The sequence below is a fragment of the Mesocricetus auratus genome, unplaced genomic scaffold (assembly GCF_017639785.1).
Source record: "Mesocricetus auratus isolate SY011 unplaced genomic scaffold, BCM_Maur_2.0 Super-Scaffold_4256, whole genome shotgun sequence".
NCBI classification, from domain to species: Eukaryota; Metazoa; Chordata; class Mammalia; order Rodentia; family Cricetidae; genus Mesocricetus; species Mesocricetus auratus.
The window spans coordinates 101119904-101142241 of record NW_024429182.1 but is presented as its reverse complement, the minus strand read 5'-3'; the positions used below and the strand labels follow the sequence as shown (position 1 = coordinate 101142241).

General features: G+C 39.1%; 1 protein-coding gene across 1 annotated transcript in view; it reads left to right on the top strand.

Annotated features, from left to right (window-relative positions):
* The window catches only part of Gab2 (GRB2 associated binding protein 2), a 164989-nt gene that overhangs the window by 84764 nt on the left and 57887 nt on the right, over positions 1 to 22338 (top strand). Inside the window, exon 2 of the mRNA XM_005073940.4 lies at positions 14730 to 15030. Within this exon, the coding sequence (XP_005073997.1) occupies positions 14730 to 15030 (301 nt within the window). The remainder of the gene's footprint in view (positions 1 to 14729; positions 15031 to 22338) is intronic.

Sequence of the window (22338 nt, the reverse complement as noted above, 5' to 3'; positions counted from 1 at the left end):
CATTATAATAGCCTTGTCTCAGAAAGATAGCTAGAATTCTCTTCCCATTTGAAAGTCATAATGTAGCCCACCAAGTTGTTCAAGCTGGAAACTGTGGAGTTTTCTGTATTCTTCTGTATTCATGATCAGTTCACTACCAGGATTAGGTATTGCAATCTCTGAAATCTATCCTGGATTGTGTACATTTTGCCATTGTTCTGGTCCAAACTGTCATTATGTCCCCAGCAGTAGTTTAGCTAAGCATATTTATCTTCTGTCCCTATTTCAATTGCTACAGGCCAGAGTGACCTTTCATAATAATAGATAGGAAAACATTGAAAATCATTCTGGCCTCATATTGTATGAACTTTAAAGTATGTATTAAAATGTGAAAATTCCCTCATACCTTCTGTCTTATATAGCCATTCCCCTCATTGGAAACTATTAGTACTAGTTTGGAGTGTTTTTCTAAGTGTTTGTAAATTGCCTGAGTGTGTGTGCGTGTGTGATATACAAATGTGTTTATATGCATATAAATATAAGTATTTAATATAAACAAACATGATACCGCATTGTTCTCAAGCCTGCATCTTCAATTGTCACCATATCAACTTATTAATTATGCCCTAGTTGAGGAATCACATTCTATTAAGATTAAAGTCTAGACTCCATGAAATGGCATCTTCCTTTCCTTTTCCTCCGTGACTTCTCCCTTTACTGAGTATGCTCCTGCCAGGACCTCCTGCTTGTTTTTCCCTGAGCCAAGCTTTCTTTTTCTTCAGCGCCTTTGCACATGTTGTTCCCTTCTGCCTACTCTACTTCCCAGGGTACATGACACTAATTCCCATGGAGTGGGCTAATATGTTCTGGGTCCTCCAGAACACACATACTGTCATAGCAAGCATCTTATACACTGTTTTCCATGAATTTTTGCTCCCTTTCCCCACAAGAATATGAGGTTAACCTGATTAATATAATAGATGGGTTAATTTACTCATAATAACTTTTCTTAGTTATTAGCAAACATTAAAAAGTATATTATTCTATAGAAGAAATCTCATATTTTACTGCATGGTAATTTGTTATTGAAAACAATTGAACCAGAATGTAAGATCTGTTTTTGTTGTTGTTGTTTCTGTTTTGCTTTGTTTTTTGAGACAGTTTCTCTGTAACTTTGGAGCTCATCTTGGAACTCACTCTGTAGACCAGGCTGACCTCAAACTCACAGAGATCCATCTGTCTCTGCTTCCCGAGTGCTGGAATTAAAGGCATACGCCACCACCTCGCAGCTCTAAGATCCTTTTTAAAATTGCTCCAGGTTACCTTTCCAGCATTACTTTCAATGATTTCCTTTCCCCATCAATTTCACCAAACCTGGTTTTTATAATTTAGCAGACCAGACTCTTAAGTACACATTCATTTTCATGTTCATGTATTTTAGATTCTATATTCACTAATTAGACTACTCATTAAGTTTTTTAATCCCTCAAATCAATCTGTACCATGTGATTGAGTATTTTTCCCTTTGAAAATTCATATATTGAAATGTAATCCTCAATATGTTAATATTAAAAGAGGGGCCCTCGCACAGTGATTGAGTAGGTCAGGAAGACAAAGCAGTCACGAATGGTATCCATGCCATTATAAAAAAAGGCTTGAGACAACTTATTGAGGGCCCTTTTTACATTGAAAGTACTATCTATTATGAACAGGCCCCTCAACATCCAAACTATTAATGCTTGTTCTTGGGATATCGTGCTTGCAAAACTATGAGCAATAAATTTTTGTTGTTGGTAAATTAAACCAGTCACAGGAGTTATGTCAGAGCAAGTGGACTAAGACATTATTTTCATAGTCAGTCCTAGACTACAGGCATATATATATAGAGCAGTGGAAAATTATAGCTAACTGATATGTATTTTTCCTGCTGATGTGGAACAAGACAGTACTCTGATTTCTTATTGAACTCTCTGCAAATAAATGTTTGCTTCATGGTCTGTTTATTACAGTGGGGTATGTGTATGTGATGTTCTATTAGAGATTCTTATGTTTTTTGCTAGTGATCTACTAAGTACTTTAAATGCTGAGGTGTTATGTCTTGTGTGTCTAAGCAAAAGAAGACTGGGGTATGTTTTACTGAGAATTATGTTCAATATGCTTTGTTCATGCTGTTGATCCTGAGGTTTGTGCTAATTAGTCAACAATATATATATTAAATAAGATGTCTTTGAATGGAAACACTGAAAACAAGGTTTATTAAGGTAACTATCTAGATCTGGGCGTAGTGGTACATGCCTTTAATCCTACCACTTCGGAGGCAAAGGCAGGCTGATCTCTGAGCGGCAGGCCAGCCTGATCTACATAGTAAGCCCCAGGACAACCAAGGCTTCATAGTGAAACCCTGTCTCAAAAACAAAGAAAAAATGTAAGCACAGGCTCACAGAAGCACAATCCTATATCCCCAAGAATAAAGATTCAGTAGTCACTAGTTCATTGTACTGACTTTACTAAACATAACTTCCTAGAGTATCAAGAGTCAATTTGACTCATTCTTTTTGCTTGAAAATTTCTCCCTGTAACATTTTTCTTTTTTCAACTGGTGGAATGTTCCATCCTTTCAGATCCAACCTAAATATCGTCTCTGCTGTGCCTGTCTCTTCCCAGGCAGAATAGAATTCTGAGAACCCACAAATTTTGTTCATGTCATTGATCAAGTAATAACCTATGTATAATGAATTATACTACAGATTGTACCTGCCTGTCCTTTCTGAAGACCATGAGATCTTAAAGAGCCTGACACTAATAGATTTGATAGATGTGAACAGTCAGAAGAAAGGAAGAGGAAGATTTTTGTAGGTGAGAAGAAATCAATGAGAAAAGTTTAAATGAGAATCTAGCTACCTAAGCCAACAGACCCAAGGAGAGACTTAGCTCTTGAATGAATTTGATTTAGGACTTATATTTCATCAGGAGTAATTTCTGTCTTACTGGTCCACTCCTATCTCCACCTCCATCCCTACATAGCTTAGATTAGCTAAACTTCTGACTACCCTCTTTCCTGCTTCTTTTCCATACCTGGAACAGGATTCATCTTAGAATTCTGCTCTCTCTGGATTGACTATTCCTAGGTTGTAAATAACAATCCCTGAATTTCAGGCCCAAATCATCACAGCTCCCTTTGCATTGATAGAGGGAGCTTGAGTTAACATATAAAATGGTGCTGGAGTTGGATCTTAATACCACTGAACTGGCTTGGTTGTGTGCTGATTGCTGAGCCAACCACCATGGCTCACTGGAAGTTCTTCCCATGCTTTATGCTCTACCCACTACAACCTGTAATTAGTGTAGTTTCAAATATAGAACATGAGCTTTTCCTGGATGTCCATTGTGTTTCTGGTGTCTGAGCAGTACTCCTCACCCAGGGTAGGTATGACATTACAGTGGCAGGTCATCTGTCTGAGAGCTTTGACTTTTTTCACTTTTCCTGTTTTTACCAACAGAAAAACAAACAGATATTCTTTCCCTTTGCTCCTTTAATATGACTATCACTGTTATCTAGTACGCTATGAATTCTAAGTACTGTGCTAAGTGCTGAGATAAAAAGAGCCCTGACCTCAATGTAACAGTCTTGTGATTAGATAAAGCTCATTCTGTGTTCATCTGGAGTCTGAGAGAATATAGGAAGTCAGGAGCAAAAGTGACTATACTGCCTTCTCTTGGGGGTTCGCATTTCATGTGTCATTTAACTTTGTACTGAGCTCTACCTGAACTCTAGTGCTGCTGTTGTGTTCTGTCATCATCATCTCCATAAACTCTATAACCAGTGTTCCTCCAAGTTTATCAGCAGTTTGTCTCTGTCTCCTCAAGCTCTTTTCTGGGCTCTCACTACACCTCTGGGATAAGAAGATCTGAGACTGTGATGTTTGCTAGTTGTATAGTCTCTGAGCTTTTTTCCCCCAGTCTATGAAAAGGGATGTATATTTACCATCCCTTGCTAATTTAAGATTTAAATATGATAGGGGACAGAAAGCACATGGATGTTGCAGGAGCTCAGGAAATGTTTTTCTTTGATTCCTTCAGACTATTAAGTCCCAGGGGTCCACAGCACTTGAAAGATTCCTAGAAGAATATAGCTACAGAGCCAGTCCATGTTCGGGAAAAATCCTCCAGGAATGTACTCTCTCCATGCTCATACTGAGTATAATGGGACAGAAGACTAGCCTAATGTACTTTTCACTGAAATAAATTAGGATATAATTGTATTCATAAGTCTGGATAAATCTGCTATGTCTATATGATTGCTTAAAATATAATTCCAACCCTGTCATTATTTGTAAGTCTGGAGGATGGGGGTAGATTTAGAGTTAGTTATAGTGATTTTTTTCAAAAAAAATAAATTGAGGAGATTTTTAAAGATAAAGTATTTTGTGTTATACCTAAACTTGACATATTGATATGTGATAGCCTCTGTTAGGTTTTGATGGACTATAATCCTCACTTGACAGGCATTCTTGGCCTATTGGCAGTTTTTGGTTATACCTTCATCAGAAGAGGGAAGTTAAAAGGACACACCCATTTCTAGAAGTTATGTGAAACTCTCTTCCAAGAAATGCCTTGCCCCTTCTACAACTTTACCCACAGGATCTGGAGAAAGATGATTGGAGGCACTGAGAAAATTTAAGTCATCAAAAAGGAGTTCTGTTAATCTATAGTATAGTACCTAAGGCAAGGCAGAAGATTGTTGAGTTTTAGGAATATTTTCAACTGCCAGGGAAGAAAGTATTAGAAGGTCCTGCTTAGCTTGGCTCTTCAGAAGAACACATCTCTTGCTTCCAAGAATCTGAGTAATCTAGTTAAATGAGGTATTGTGATATCAGATTGTCTTAGTGAACACCATGAGAGGCTGTCCAGGTTGGAACTGACTTCGGTCTCTCACCCACTTCTAAGCACATTCTCCTAGAACACCCTCTACCTTTCTTCCTGTCTCTTCTACTTTACCCTAACCCAGAGCTTAGCAAACAGCCCTGCACCACTATTTTGGAATAGTTTTGTGAATACAAACTAGATCTGTTTGCTTATAAATTGCTACATTCATGCTACTGTAGATTTGAGTAGTTGTAACAAAGACTATGCCCTAAAATGTTTATTGTCTGCCCTTTACAAGAAACTTTTCTGATCACTACCCTAGGCTGTCTCTTTTTCAGAATTTCCAGTAGTAAACATTCTCTAGTTTCCATACAGGGTCTAAGAAAATCATTAGTAATTCAAGAAGAGTTCTGTTTATAATACTTAAGGCAAAACAGAAGAGTCTGGAGTTTTAGAAGTACTCTGAACTGACCATCTCCTGTGTGACCAATTTGGTGCCTAGCCTAGTTGGCATCAGAGAGGCTTCCTCCATCAACCGATGGAAACAGATGCAGACCCACAGCCAGATATTAGGCAGAGTTTAGGGAATGTTGCAGAAGAAGGGGAGGAAGGATTGTAGGAGCCAGAGGAGTCAAGGACACCATAAGAAAACTCACAGAATCAACTAAACTGGTCTCACATGAGAGTTATGTAGCTTGGTCTTCTTATGGGACTGAATAATAGTCAGAGCAGGCACTATCACTGACTCTTTTACTGGCTTTTGGAACCCTATTCCTCATAATGGGTAACCTTGTTCTGTTTTAATACAAGAGAAGGTTCTTAGTCTTACTGCAACTTGATATGCCATGTTTTGTTGATATCCAAGGAAGGCCTGCCCTTTTCTAAATATAAATGGAGGAGTGGGTGCTGGTTGCAAAAGAGGGGGGAGATTAGGAGGAGAGGAGGAAGGGGTAACTGTGGCTGGGATGTGAAATAAATAAATACATTTGTTAAGGGAAAAAAAGAAGTACTTTCAGTTTTCAAGACAGAAGCTAAAAAGAACTTTAGGAAGTTCTTCCTTAAAACAAAAGACAACTCCCCTGTAGGAACTAGCCTAGTTCAACTTCAGTATGTGGAACAACCTAAAACCATCAAGTTCTTGTTCCATATGTAAAGCAGCCTTTACACTTAGAACACTCTTTTATGATCCAGGGAATCTCATTAAAGGCTGATATACTGGGATTTTTTAAAAGTCCTTTACTATCAATAGAATACTTAAAATAAGATTTAGTCATCCTAAGTTTCAGTTGGGGCCTATTATAATTTTCTAGTTGCCAAAGAGCAATAGGAGGAAGTCATGACCTTGTTCTGCACACATACAGACATAACCCAAAGGACAGACAGGATCACATGACATGCACTCTGCTCAACGGCAGCAGTGATGCAACTTCCAGGTCATGTGTACCCACATTTGTGTCTCTGTGGTCTGGGTAATTGTGAAATGGTTTGTTTTCTGACTAGATTTGGGTACAAAAGGAAAACAGTCACTTCTGTTTCATCAGAGTAAGTGGGGATATCTACTTGATTTTAAACACAAATTCCAACATTTTTTTTTGATGGTATATCTATCTTATGTACTTCTTTAAGCATTGTTTCTTCCTCTCTATTCTATTCATTTCATGTAATCATTTTGGTGATTTTTGAATTTGTTTTTTCTGGTGTTTTATTTTGTTTTTAGGAAAGGTCTCAAATGTGTTGCCCAAGCTAATGATCCTGCTGTCACATTATTTTAATTTAGATTGCCACTTTCTCTGGCCATAGAAAGCTATAGCAATGGCTTTCTAAATAGAGGGGTTTTGTTGTTGGTTTATTTTTGTTTTTTGTTCTTTTTGTCTCTTATTCATTTTTCTTTTTCTGACTCACCTTCCTCATTGCTAGATGAGCACTATTTAACATTTTAACAAGTAGGTACAGAGGACTATTTAGCATTTCTTGCTCCTGAGCCACTGAGTGGTTCCTAATACCAATAAAGATAATCCACAGTTAAGAGACTCACCAAATTTTCCAAACCTGTCTTATCTTTTTCTCATGCCTTGGCCTTGTTCATACTATGTGATCTTTTCAAAAGAAAAGTCTTTCTCCTTTCCTTATTGTTTATAGTCATTCATTTCTTTCTCCTCTTTCTCCCTTTTCCTCTCTCTCTGTATCTGTCCCTAAAAGTTTGAGTTCCTGTTTCAGTGATCTACTAGGATATTGTGTCTCTTTTATGGTACTTTTAAAACTCTGCTTCTTTTAGGGTTATACATTAATGTCTCATCTTCCTGAAACTTTATAAATATTTTAAGTCACTTAAAAGGGATGTTTGTGTCTTGCCTCTCTTTTTTATCCCACATAGCTATGATAGAGCTCTGTTTATCTTTGTTTTCATTGACTACTTAGAAAAAAAAACTTGTTGATTCATCATATGATAAAAATATCCATCTATTTACCTTTTTTAAAAATATTTATTTTTTTATTTTGGGGGTGATCTGTGTACGCATTCATGCACATGGGCACAAAAGTGCCCACAGGAACCAGGGACAGATCCCCTGGAGCTGGAGTTACAGGGGACTGTGTGTCACCTCACGTGTGTGCTGAGAACCTAACTCCTATCCTCTGGGAAAGCAGCAAGCACTCTTAACTGCTGATCCATCCAGTTCTTTATTTACTTTTTAAATATTTTATAGCTTTGACATTTTCAAATCCATAATTCATCTTTTGTTACTGTTAGCCTATTTTTTTCATAGGTATCCCTGTGTGGGCCAAGTTGGCTCAGAACTCACAATCTTATTGCTTCATCCTCCTGCACAGTTGGTATTATAGGCATGTACCACCACTCCTTCCCAGGCCCTTTCTATATAGATACTCAGTTTCTCCAGCACCATTTGTTGAAAAGACTATTTGTCTTCTATTGAATTGCTTTTGCACCTTTATCAAAACTCAGTGGGAGGCAACAAGATATTTCAGTGAGTAAAGATGTTTGCTAACAAACCTGGCAACCCAAATTTCATCTCCAGGCCCTACATGAGGTAGAAAGAGAGAACTAACTCCTCCAGGTTGCCCTCTAACCTCTACACTTGCCCCCCCCCAATAAATAATTGTAATAATAGAGATAATTAAAAATCAGTCAGTAATAATATAGACCTAATTCTCAGTTCTGTTACCTTGTTCTGTATATTTGTAGCTTTCCTCCAATACACATAATCTTGACTGCTAAAGCTATAACGCATTTAAAATATGTGCACTGGGGAAGGAGAGATGACTTATTGATTCAGAATCCTGGCGCTCTTTCAGAGGACTCAGGTTCAATTCCCAGCATCAACATGGCAGTTCACAACTGTAAAGTGTACTCTTTCTGCCAGTTGCCTGGGTCCTGTAGCTGTCTCAGCCCCAAATAGCACACAAAACACTATATTAATTATGAAGCTGTTAGCTGCTTTCTTGGTTTCTTATTGGCTAGCTCTGACTTAATTATTAATCCATAACTGCTAATCTGAGTATTTCCATGTGGTCTTCTCTTACCAGAGAAAAGGATCTAGAACTCTTCTCCCATGTTCTACATCATGACTGACTGTGCCTCTGTTTCCTAGAATCCTCCTCGCCTCCTAGTCCCACCTATCTTTCTTCCCTATTGGCCAGCAGTGCTTTACTTAATAAACCAATAAGATAACATATACACAAAAGGACTTTTCTCATCATCTCCTCTTTTCTGTCTAAATAAAAAGAAAGGTTTTAACTTTAACATTGTTAAATTATATGTAACAGAACAGTTATCAAGTAAGAACAATGTTATAATATTTAGTCCATTAACATAAAGTAAGATTTAAAGAAAGTATTTTGTCATCTATCCTGTGTGAGTCTAAATTCTTATATGTAGCTTATATTTTATCATAACTAAGGAAAACTAGAACTATAACTAGCTGTCTTTAACTCCATCAAAGACCACAGAAGGATAATATATAAACTCTAGAATTGACAGAGACATCTCGATACCTGGACAGTCACCTGAAGTTCCTCTGTAACGTTGGGGCATCCATCTTTAGCCCATAGGCCACAGTGTCTCTGGCAGACTTCTCAGCAAAGCAGGAAATTTTAAACTGTCCATCTGCATTGGCAGCTTGTTATTTGTGTGTGTGTGTGTGTGTCCTGTAGAATGTCTGGCAGACTCTTCCATGAAGCAGGAACCCTGTAGGACTGTCCAAGTTCAACAGCCACTTTCCTGTGGGTCCTGCATGTCCAGTATATACAGCAATAGTCAAACAGTCCAGGCAGTAGCAGTTCCTTGCCCAAATGGCTAATATTGCCACCTTGAAAGCAAACTCCATAACAAGTTTTTTGATGCCCATCTTCCTCTCAGAAGTAATTGATGTGTCAGGAGCAGTTGTGTCTCACTATCATGAAAGACCCTAAATCATTTAAATGCCATTTTCTGAAGGTCTTTGAAAGGTTTAAAGAATGTCTATCCATCTCAAATACATCTCTGTATATGTAGAAAACCTAACTAACCTAATTATAAGCTTTGACTATTAATGCACTGATGGGGATACTCCAACTCAAACAGAAGCTGACCTGTTAAACTATTAAAAATATCATGCAATTTTTACACTGTATAATATATACTGCATAATATTCTGTATATATATACTATATATATAGCTGTACATATATAACTGTATATATGCTGGCTATATCTATACAAGTATATAGAGTTTCATAAACACTAACCAGGACAGGATTTGATGAGACTTGAATTAAATACCCTTTATTTTTATTTTCCTCAACTTTATTGTATATGGTAACACCTCAATTTTTTATTTTAATTTAATCTAAGGCTTATCAGATCTCATGTATGTTCCCGTTAACGAATTAAGTGCCATAAGGACTTTATGCTAGAAAGCAATCAATTAATGAACATATTTTTGTTTACTATGTATGTGCGAAGCACTATTCTAAATATCGTGACTATGGCATGGTAGTAAGATGGTATATTGGTTACTTTTCTGTTGCTGTGATAAAACACCTTGACCAAGTCAATTATAGAAAAGTTTGTTTGGGCTTATGCTTCCAGAAGGTTAGAAGTCCATCATGGGGAAAAAACATGACAGCAAGTGACAGGCATGGTAGCAGGAGCAGAAAGCTGAATGCTTGTATCTCCAAACACAGCAGAGAAATCAAACTGGAAGTGGGGCCAAGATATGATCTCTCAGAGCCCACCCCCAGGGACATACATCCTCCAGCAAAGGTATGCCTCCTAAATATCTCAGACAACGACACTAACTAGGAACCAAGTATTAAGATTTCTGAGTCTATGGGGGACATTTCTCATTAAAAACCCCACTGGAGGAATAGCAAATGAGAATGAAAGGGTCCCTGTGCCAGTGCTGTTTACATTCCAGGAAGTGAGTGTGCAGACAGCAGAAATAGTGTGAGTACTAGTAAAACCAGTGACACCAATGAAACCAGACAAGGAGAAAGAAGAATGTGAATGTTTGCAAGGGGAGGGAGTGGGAGATGAGGAGCAGTTCTTCAACAATTGAAATAAAGAATAAGGAATGGGAATGGTGGGAGAAGGACTGTTCCAGAGAGAACAATTAAAATTAAGAGCCGGAGGCAGGTATGCACCTGGCAATATTTAAGGCCAGTATGGCAACAAAATGGGCTATATTTATGTGAGATCATGAGATGAGACATGAGGTTCAGGCATGCCAGGCTATGTTAGTCAAGTTTTCATAAATCTGTGAGATAATCAACTTATAGAGAGAAAAGATAGAACACTAGCCCTGTATACAATCCTCAGCACCATGAAGAGGGGAAAAAACAAGAGAGGAAAAGGAGGCTTATTTTGGATCACAGTTTTAGAGGGTTCAGCATTCAACCCTGTTGTTTTAGGCTAGAGTAGGGAAGCACCTTATGACAGAGAGCATGTGTTAAAGCAAGTCACTAATCTCTGGCCAGGGAGCAAACAGAGAAAAGAAGACAGTCCTATAGTCCATTCAATGCTGTGTCATCAATGACCTAAGGCCTTATTTCTTAAATATTCTACAACTTCCCAAATAGCATCACAAGCTGAGACCAAAGATTTGGAATTATTTAAGACCCAAATTGTAACCTAGGCCTAGGGGCCATCGTAAGGAAATTGTTTTTACTCTGTGTGGATAGACAAGAGTTTTCATGCAGAGAAGGAACAGTTACTCTGATTTACAGCCTATCTTGATTTACATCCTATCCTGCTTTCTGACCTCACTTTTGTGAATGGAATGTTGGATGGAATCATAAAGGGTATTAAAATCAATGCAATTATGGGCTGGTGAGATGTGCATTTGCTGCCAAGCCCGGTGACCTGAGGTCAATTCTCAATAGGCATGTAGTGGAAGGAGATAATTGACCCCAGTGCACATAATCACACAGTGTAATTAGAGAACAACAGGGTAGATAAGGAAGATATATTTTGAACTCTTTCACTGACAGAATTTGTTGATAGACTGAATGTTGAATATGAGAATTAGTTGACTTTGATATAGGAAGGATGTTATAGCCATAACTAAGATGGGAAAGATTGTCGTAAGAAATGAGTCTGACTTGCTTATAGTTCCAGAGGGTCAGTCCATGACCATCATGTGGGAGAACAGACTGGCATGGTGCTTGGAGCTTTATATCCTGATCCACAGGCAGCAGTCTCCAAGGGGGAGGGAGGGTCAGAGACTGGGCTTGAATGGGCTTTTGAAATCTCAAAGCTCACCCCTGAGACACATTTCCTCCAGTAAGTCCACATCTCCAATCTTTCTAATTCTTTTCAAACAGTTCACTAACTAGGGATTAAGTCTGAAAATATATAAGCTTTTTTTGGTGGGGGGAGCATTCTCATTCAAATCACCATATATGGAAAAGAAAACGTTGTATGTACTCACTCATAAGTTGATATTAAGAGTAAAATATAGGATAACCAACTTACAGTTCACAGCCCCAGAGATGGTAGATAATTAAGAGGGCCCAAAGAGGAATGCATGGATTTCCCTGGGAACAGGAAATAGAAGAGATTAAAAAAAAAAAAGAAATGAGTCTGAGGGATATTGGAAGGTCAAATTTTAGAGGTAAATAGGAGTTAGGATAGAGTCTCCTCCGTATACCAGGCTGACCTGGTACTTACTATGTAGCCCTGCCTAACCTCAAAGTGGCAACAATCCTGTGTTAGCCAAATGCTGAGATGACAAGTGTGAGCTATTGTGCCTGGCTGAAAATTCACTTTTAACATACCAGTTGTGCAATGTTTAATAATGGAGAGTTGGTTATAGGACTCAGGTTCCTCATATAGGGCTAGGCCAGGGTCTGATATTTGGAAATTACAGCAAGTAGATGACTTTGAACCAATGGTGGGTGTAGAAATAGTCCATCAGAGAACTGAGCATTAGAACATTTTAGAGCTTAGAAAATAGGAAAAAAAACAGCACTGGCATCTGGAAAAGCAATACCACATGGGAAATTGAGAGTGGATGCCAAAGCCCATCGAAGAAAGTATGTCAATGAAGGTGACACAATGAAGGTGTGTCAATAATAGGCCACTGTAAAATGTTCCTGAGTTCACAGTAAGGTCCAAGAACTAGTTAGCAGCACTGGAGTCTTCAAGTCCTTTGATAATTATTCAAGAGGAACAGTGGAGAGCAGCCTAATGGAAGTGCCTTCATATAGGAGGAGATAAAACAAATAAGTATAGTACTATAGAAACTGCTTGAAGCTTAACTGAAGAGGAATTGCAAAGCTGAGTCATAGAGATGAATGTGAAAACAAAAAAAACTTCTTATCTTTTTTCTGAGATGGTGGAAATGATTCTAGTAGGGAAGGATGAAGCAACTACTCTGGAGAGGGCCCAGTTGTTGAAGTGATGTTCCAGGTGGGTGAAAGGGTGTGTACCTAGGAGGTAGGCTGCTATAAATTATTAGGAGAGCTGCCTGTAGATACCAGAGAATGTAATCGTGGAGGCAGGTGCACTAGTAAATGTGGAATCGGATCTCTTTTGATTGTATGAAAGAAGAAAAGAGTAGAGGGCTTGGAGGTTTACAGAGAGAAGATTAGAGATTGTTGCCAAAGAGCACAAGGAAGTCCTGGACTAGGTTAATAGGATTATTGGGCATTGTGAGTGACCCATGTAAAGGAAAGCCAAGTGAGAACAGGTAGAGTAGGCAGAACATTAGGCTTAGCTGAAGAATGTGGTTTTGCCAAGTAAACAAGAGAAATGGGAAAAGAAGCAAGGAAATTATAAGGAGGGGTCAAGAGAATTGATTACTGAGGAAATTGAGAACAAGAATAAAAGGTGAGTGTGAAGTATTGATAGAATTAATATAGCTTCCTGGAGGTTGCAAGAATCGTGATGATGATGATAATAATGAAAATAATAAATCATTGATGCTCATTTACATTAGAAAAACTCTCATAAATAGGGTAGGTGATGATAGTAGTGGTTATGATTCTCATTCCATAAATAAGGAAAGATCCAAAGAAATAAGGAACTTAGTTGAAAAATTATGTAATGAGTCTGTTGTAGAATTTAAACTCAACCCAAAGGTCTGTGACTATTTAGTTTTTGGTTGTTTGTGGGTGGGGGTGGTTTATCACTGTGTACCAGTCCACTAAGAGTTTACTCAGTCTTGTTGAAGAGATAAAATGTAGAAGATAGATTAAGAGCATATGTAGCTAAGTTTTAAATTTTATAATATGGGATAATATATGACATCTATTCAGTAATATAGATGGGATGCTTGGCAATGAGCAATGAACTACCATGGGTCTTGGGGAAACTATGTCAGGACTGAAGAAAAGGGGGGCCATAAAGGTAGTTGCTCACAGCATTCCCACCAAGATTTGTTATCAGTGATTCTTCACTGACATCATGGTTGGTAAGAGGCATACTATAGGAAGTTAGGAAATTAATTTTCTGCTACACTTGGTATAACATTGTTGCTTTAACTCAACAATGCCTTAACCTGTAAGCTGGAGGTTTTATGGCTTTGTAAGTGCTCTCTAACCTGATGTTTTATGAGTATGTATCTAGTCTAAAGGAAGAATTGTACTACTACTGTATTCCTATACTAACAAGTTCTAAAACCATCTTCTGTTTTTGAGCTGAGAAATCTGAAAGGGAAGTGTAGGCCATGAGTGCCAGAAGGGCTCAGCAGTCCTTAAGTTAATAGAAATGAGTCCAGGAAGCACTTGCTGAGATTTCGGGTTCTTGTATTCCCAACACGAGACTAGGGACTAGGAACACAAAGGTAGTGACAGAAAAAGAGATAGTTTATGAAGAAAAGAAAGGCACACCAATAATGAAGTGGGCTAGAGAGCTGGCACAGGTCCCAGGCCCTCTGGCCTTGACAGTCTGGCTTCTTTATAGGTAGTATATAACACTCTGCTTCTTCCTCATTCAGAGAGCTTGAGTTTTGGGGGTTTGTGTTTCTTTTTTTATTTGTTTGTTTTTCTTGTTGGGGGAATGCTCTTGTTTTGTTACATGTAGCCAATGGTCAGAGGTTCACAGTCTTCTGCCAATTGGCTTCTTTTATATGGCAATCTTAATTATTTAATTACATATTTGTTTGGTGGAACACAAATGCCATGATGCACACGTGGAAGTCAAATGATAATGTTCATACCTTGTGGATTTTAGGGACTGAGCTCAGATCATTTGGTGTGGTGGCAGGTACCTTTATCCACTGAGCAATCTGGTGGGTCCCTCATATGATGATCTTGGAGTCTTTCTTTCCAGGCCCTATCCACCTGTCATACCCATCCTCAATCAATGATATGTGAGGACCTGCTAAAAACTTTAAAATAACTAATGGCATTTTCTCCTTCTTCTTTCTGTGTCTCTGGTGATTTAGGCTTGGAAGAAACGCTGGTTTATCCTGCGGAGCGGCCGGATGAGTGGCGACCCAGATGTTTTGGAATACTACAAGAATGAACACTCCAAGAAACCCCTGCGGATCATCAACCTGAACTTCTGTGAGCAGGTGGATGCAGGCCTGACCTTCAACAAGAAAGAGCTTCAAGATAGTTTTGTGTTTGATATCAAGACCAGTGAACGCACTTTTTACCTGGTGGCTGAGACAGAGGCCGACATGAATAAGTGGGTCCAGAGCATCTGCCAGATCTGCGGCTTCAATCAGGCTGAGGAGAGCACAGGTATGACAGCAAGCACAGCTCTTCCCCAAGGGACTTTGCTGAGACGTCAGGTTCCTCTAGTCAGGAAAGCTGGCTCTCGTTAAGATTTCTGATTGAAGAGTGTAACAGACTTGGCCTGACATAGAGGGACCTCGTGGTTCTAATAATCCTCAAATTGAGAATCAAAAAGGGGTTAGAGTGATGATATTTCAGGTGCTTTGATGCTTCCACCATTTGTTAGCTCTCAGTCATTTCTCCCACTCCCTATTTAGCACACTGTGCCTTGCCATCTGTCAGCCATGCCATAGGGAAGCTCTCCTTTGATCACACCTCTGGTCCATTTCTATGTTCTAGTCCATCTATTTCAGACCATCTGACAGTTTGCTTGCTTGTTTCTTAGGCATCTTTTTGTGGTTATCGATACACAGTCTTAAGTTCCTTTATATCCACTTGAGGACAGATAAAAGGATGAAACGCTGACTTTATGTTTAGGTTTTATTAGCCCTTTGTTAAAAAGTACCTCAAATTGTGCATCTGTGTTTCATGTGTGAATACTCATCCAAGCACATAGAGCAGCCAAAGGCAAACATTGGGCATCTTCTTCTATCACTCTCTACCTTATTTATTCATATATTCTTTCTTCTTAAAAATCTTCCCACTAATTTTAGAATGTATTAGTATCTCCTATTTGTAAGTCATAACTGTGACTTTTTAATTACAAAAGTTTTATGACCACTATAACAACAACCCTAGGCAGTCTCTTAGTAAAATGCAGCAAACATCTTCATGCATGTAATATTTTTAGCATTAAAAGGTGTGATTGCCTCAGAAGCAAAATATAGAGGGAGACTGACTCAGACCAAGCTGAATGACTTACAATCTAGGAAAGTAGGACTGAATGCAGGAAAAGTATCTGCTGTACAAGACTGTCTCGGAGACTCGTGGTAAGAAAAAACTATCTCAAAAAATGGCCTCTGACCTCAAATTCACTGTGGCATTCATAATAATGGTAGTTATTAGTTCATTATCATTTTTAATGGTGCTAGACACTAAACCCACGACCTTCGTATCTAGGTAAGAACTCTACCATTTAGCTGTATCCCCAGCCCTTATCATTTTTTCTACAAAATAAATGTAATTTACATAGATCTATAAATAATTCAAAGGTTTTGATTCTTCATGTGAAAGCAAGTAAATATTCCAAAATGATACACAGGTGATAATTCAAGCCTATAACTCATAAATCACTGAAAGACAATTTTATTCCTTATGTACTATAACCCATTCAAGAAAATATGAGGTTATGTTTACATCACTGAACTGGCTAGTAATGAACATTTTACTACTTTATTTTATAGTTCCAAACCATTGCCATGTAATTTCAAATGTTAACAATTTAAATGTCTAGATATTCTAAATAGCAAATACCTGTTAGCAGTGGGAGCTAAAACATGCATTGTTATCAAAACAGTGACTGTTCATACCAAATAATTAAATGTAAAATATCATGCCAGGTCCTCTCAGAGAAACATGCAAATAGTGCTGAGAATCTCACTGTTGTTGTTGTTAATTTATAATTTGGAAGAATGAAATAAAAGCCAGGAGTTAGAAATGTATGACTGGATAGTTACAGTGCAGGATATAGTTAGTGGGGTCCTTCTTCAGAAAACTGTAAAGCAACTCAAAGAACAAACAGCCAAGTATCTGACGAGATCAGAAGATTGTTTGGTCACTAAAATGTTTGCTACACAAGCATGAGGACCTGAGTTCACTGCACCTACATAAGAAGTTGGTGTAGCCGGCTAAACACTGAGCTGAACTCAAGGAATCCAGTGTCAGAGAGGGCGGACTGATGACCAAAGGAATTAAGAGGGCTGGTTTAACCCCCAGAAACAGCTGACCTGACAAGGGTTAGCTCTTGAATCCCAGGTTGATGTCTGGGAATCCAGCATGGGACTGATCAAGACCCCCTGAATGTGGGTGTCAGTGAGAAGGCCTAGGCAATCTATTGGGCCTTGGGTAGTAGATCAGTATTTATCTCTGGCAAATAAATGGACTTTGGGCACCCATCCAACAATGAGAGATGCACTCTCACCCTGGACTCTTGGGGGAGGGTCTAGGCCCTGCCCTGGATGAAATGACAGACTATGGACACCCCCATGGAGGGCCTCACCCTCCCTGGGGAAATGAGGGGATATTGGAGGGGGGTTGGTGGGAGGGCATGGGAGGAGGAGAGGGAAACGGAGAGGAACCTGGAACTGACTTGTGAAGCAACCTTGTTTCTAATTTAAATTTAAATTTTAAAAAAGAAGCTGATGTAGCAGTAGTGCTGCAGAGAGAGACAGGCAGATCCCTGAAGCTTGCTAGCTAACCACCCAGCCTAGCCAAAACAGTGAAAGGCCCTGTCTCAAAAAAAAAAAAAAAAAAAAAAAAAAAAAAAAGGTAGAGAGGGACTAACACAGACACCTAATAGCAACCTCTGATCTCCATGTGAATAATGTGTGCACACACACAAAGAGGCACACAACCACATTCGGGTATGGTGGCTCATGCCTTTAATCTGAGCACTCAAGAAATTAAGGCAGGATTACAGGAGTTTGAGGCCAACTTGGGTGACAAGAATTAGACCTGTCTCAAAAATCAAGGAGTCAGCCAGGCGTTGGTGGCGCACGCCTTTAATCCCAGCACTCGGGAGGCAGAGGCAGACGGATCTCTGTGAGTTCGAGGCCAGCCTGGTCTACAGAGCGAGTTCCAGGACAGCCTCCAAAACAATACAAAGAAACCCTGTCTCAAAAAAAAAAAAAAAAACAAAAAACAAAAAAAATCAAAGAGTCCAGAGACAAAGCTCAGTGAGTCAATACTGGTGACCTGAGCTCAATCCCCAGAGTGCAAACTGGATGTGGCAGTGAGCATCTGTAATTACAGCACACCTACGGGAAATAGGACCCAGACATGGAGTCATCTGGAAACTAACAGCTAGCTAGCCTAGTCAGTGAACCTATGAAGTGGCAGGGTAAAGGGAGGGAATTCATACGAACATACACATGCACCCTCAGAACAAGATTTGCCTTAAGAAACAATCCCTTTACCTAAGGTTCATGGAACATCACAGAAGAGATGGGGTAGAAAATTTGAAAGAGCCAGAAACTAGAACATCTGCTTCAATATAGTGTCTTCTGTATATGTCAGGAAAGCTGCACCCATGAAAACTCAACAATATGGTCACCTAACCAAGACCAGCATAATGATCACACATGCTTGACATGCTTGGGGGAATTCTCATAAGGCCCTGACCCTAAATGAAAACTATGCATAAATAATGACTGCAGTGAAAAGAAGATTCAATCTTCCCCAGGGATGAAGTGGTCAACCCTGAAAATATATACACATGAGCAACACTAAATGGACTCAGCAAGTTGTATTTATATATTCATACACATGTAGCAATAATTAAAGAAAAAGGGGCCATAAATTTGGGAGCAGGGGTAGAGTGGCATGGGAAGAGTTGGAGGGAGGAAGGGGAGAAATGATATCTAATGGAGCTAGGTACCCCCAGTCAGTTGTTCTCTTCATTTTGAAAAGTCATAGATTTCTATGGTGGTCTCTGTTTAACATAACAATAAGTTCTTTTAGGGGGAACACCACACTTACCTGTGGGATAAGAGGATAAGTACTTAGAATTCAGTTAAAATTATACTAGTTTGGAAAAGTGGCAGTATTAAGTTCTCTAGGTTCTGTGGCCTCATCAGCCTTTTGTAGTTGACTAGGTTCACAGTACCAAGCATGAATTCCCTCTTAATAAGTGGGCTTTATGTCCAATTATACAGCTGTTGATTACCTTCAAGGTGTAAATGCTACTATTGAACCTTCGGTGATATCTTCCCTGTCATATCTGGGTAGGACTATTGTCCTAGTTGGGGTTTCTATTGCTGTGAAGAGACACCATGACCATGGCAAGTCTTTTTTTTTCTTTAAATTTATTTATTTATTTAACATCCTGGATGCAGTTTCCACTCCCTCCTCTCTTCCCAGTCCTAACCCCCAATCCCCTCTGTTCCCACCTACCCCCAATCCACTCCTCCATTTCTGTTTAGGAAAGGGCAGTTCTTCCATGAGTAGCAACAAAACATGGCATATCAAGTTGCAGTAAGCACCTCCCCATGTATTAAGGCTGGGCAAGGCAACCCAGTAGGCTCCCAAAAGCCTGTAAAGGAGTGGGAGACAGCCCCTGTTCCCACTGTTAAGAGTCCACAAGAAGACCAACTACACAACTGTCACATATATGCAGAGTGCCTAGGCCAGTCTCATGCAAGTTCCCTGGTTTGTCAGTTCATTCTCTGTGAGCTTCTATATGAGCCCAGGTTAGTTGATTCTGTGAGTTTTCTTATGGTGTCCTTGACCCCTCTGGCTCCTACAATCTTTCCTCCCCTGCTTCTGCAGGACTCCCTGAACTCTGCCTAATGTTTGGCTGTGGCATCTGTTTCCATCAGTTGATGGAGGAAGCCTCTCTGATGCTAATTAGGCTAGCACCAATCTGGTCACAGGAGATAGCCAATTCAGGCTATGTATTTTTAGGAATCTAAGCTGGGGTTTTCTTTGTAGGTTCCTGAGAAAGTCCCTTGTGCCAGGTTTTTTTATCTGACCCCCAGATGCCCCCCCTTTCCGGTAGTCTCTTTCAGTTCTGTCCCTCTCCATCACCCCCACAACTTGATTGCTCATGTTCCCTACCTGTCCTCAGTCCATTCAGGAAATACCTTCTATTTCCCCTTGCCAGGAAGATTTGGGTGTCCCCACTCCATGAACTCATGAATCTTAGCCTCTCTGGGTCTGTGGATTGTTGCATGGTTAGCCTTTATTTTACAGCTAATATCTACTTATGAGTGATTATATACCATGCTTGACTGTCTCAGTCTGGGTTACCTCACTCAAGATATTTTCTAGTTCCATCCATTTGTCTGCAAATTTCCTGGTGTCCTGGTTTTTAACAGCTGAGTAATACTCTACTATGTAAATGCACCACATTTTCTTTAATCATTCCTCGGTTGAGGAATATCTAGGTTGTTTCCAGGTGTCCTTGTGGTATGATTGAGCATCCTTTGGGTATATGCCCAAGAGCAGTCAGTATATCTGGGTCTTGTGGTACATTGATTCCCAGTTTTCTGAGAAACTGACACACTGACTTCCAAAATGACTGTACAAATTTGCACTCCCACCAGTAATGGAAGAGTGTTTCCCTTGCTCCACATCCTCTTCAGCATGAGCTGACACTGCATTTCCCTGACAGCTAAGGATGTTAAACATCTCCTGAAGTGTTTCTCTACCATCTGAGATTCTTCTGTTGAGAATTCTCTGTTTATATCTTATACCCCATTTTTAAAATTTGATTCTTTTGGTTTGTTGATATATAGTTTCTTGAATTCTTTATATATTTTGGAAATTAGTCCTCTGTCAAATGTGGAGTTGATGAAGCTCTTTTGCCATTCTGTAGGCTGCCATTTTGTCCTATTGACAGTATCCTTTGCCTTATATAAACTTTTCAATTTCATGAGGTCCCACTTATTAATTGTCAATCTTAGTGTCTGTGCTATTGGTGTTCTGTTCAGGAAGTTGTCTCCTGTGCTATTGTGTTCAAGATTATTTCCCACTTTCTCTTCTATCAGGTTCTTCTATATGCCAACATCCAGTTAGACTAGCACCATTTGTTTGGCTTCTTTGTCTAAAATCAGGTGTCCATAGGTGTGTGGATTTGCATCTGGGTCTTTGATTTGATTCCATTCACCCACCTGTCTGTTTTTATGCCAATGCTATATGGGTTTTATTACTATAGCTCTGTAGTAAAGGTTGAGATCAGGGATGGAATACCTCCAGAAGTTCTTTTATTGTACAGGATTGTTTTAACTATCCTGAGTTTTTTTTTGTTTTTCCATATGAAGTTGAATATTATTCTTTCAAGGTCTGTGAAGAATTGTGTTGGGATTTTAGTGGGTATTTATTGAATCTGTAGATTGCTTTTGGTAAAATGGCCATTTTTATAATGTTAATACTGTCTTTCCATGAACATGGGAGATGATTCCATCTTCTGATATCTTCTTCAATTTTTTTCTTCAAAGGCTTGAAGTTTTTGTCATACAGGTCTTTTGCTTACTTGGTTAGAGTTACACCAAGATACTTTATATTATTTGAAGCTATTGTAAAGAGTGTTGATTCCCTTATTTCTTTCTCAGCTCATTTATCATTTGCATATGATTAACTAAAAAAAATCAGTATCCCTCTATATACAAACCATGGCAACTCTTATAAAGGAAAAGATTTAATTGAAGTTTCAGAGGTTTAGTCCATGGCAGCGAGTATGGCAGCATGCAAGCAGACATGGTGCTGGCTACATCTTGATCAGAAGGCAACAGGAGATGGTCTCAGACAGTGGTCACCATCTTGAGTATAAGTAACCTCGAAGCCTTCCACCACAGTAACACACTTCCTACAACAAGGCCATACCTATTCCAACAAAGCCACACCTCCAAATAATGCCTATGAACTTATGGGGGTCAATTACATTCAAACTGCCACAACTAATGATTATTTTTCCACTTGGCAGCTTGCATAGCACCTTCTGATACTATAAAACCTAGTCCTTGGGCAGCAGACTGCCAGGTCTTGTCTGGCTCAATTCTTCTAAATCCTGTGTATAAAGTATGTGGAGTCTTAATAAATAAAGGATTTTTTTTTAAAAATTCTAGGAGATAACCCAGGGCAGTGGCAATAGCCTATATTGTTTTAGGAGTTTCTTGCATTCCCCTGACAAACAACTCAAAACAAGGTTTCTTAGGCTTGGTACTGAGGTCTTTGTTAAATAGGCTATGATTCTTAGGGGAAATCAGTATCACTCTACATGGAAAAACTTCATTTAACATATACACATATGAACACATATATTTTATGTTATTTTAGATAAACAAAATAATATGATTTTTCAGGACTGGAGAGATAGCTCAGCAGCTAATAGCGCTGGTTTCTCTTTCAGAGAACTTGGATTTCATTTCAAGCACCCACATGGCCATTAACCAGCATTCTAACTCAAGACCTTCTCTGGTCTCCACAGGCATTGCATTGGACACAGACATACAGACAGACAAAACACCCATACAGTGCTGAGACAATAGACACGTACCACTGCACCCAGCTTTTTAAATGTATACAGTCAACCCAAACTCAGGTCCTCATATTCATACTTGTGAAACAAACACTTTACTGAGTTAGCCATCTCCCTGGCCCTGTTTTTTTTTCATTCCTAGGTTCATTCTGCTCACGGTTCCCACTGCTATACAGAAG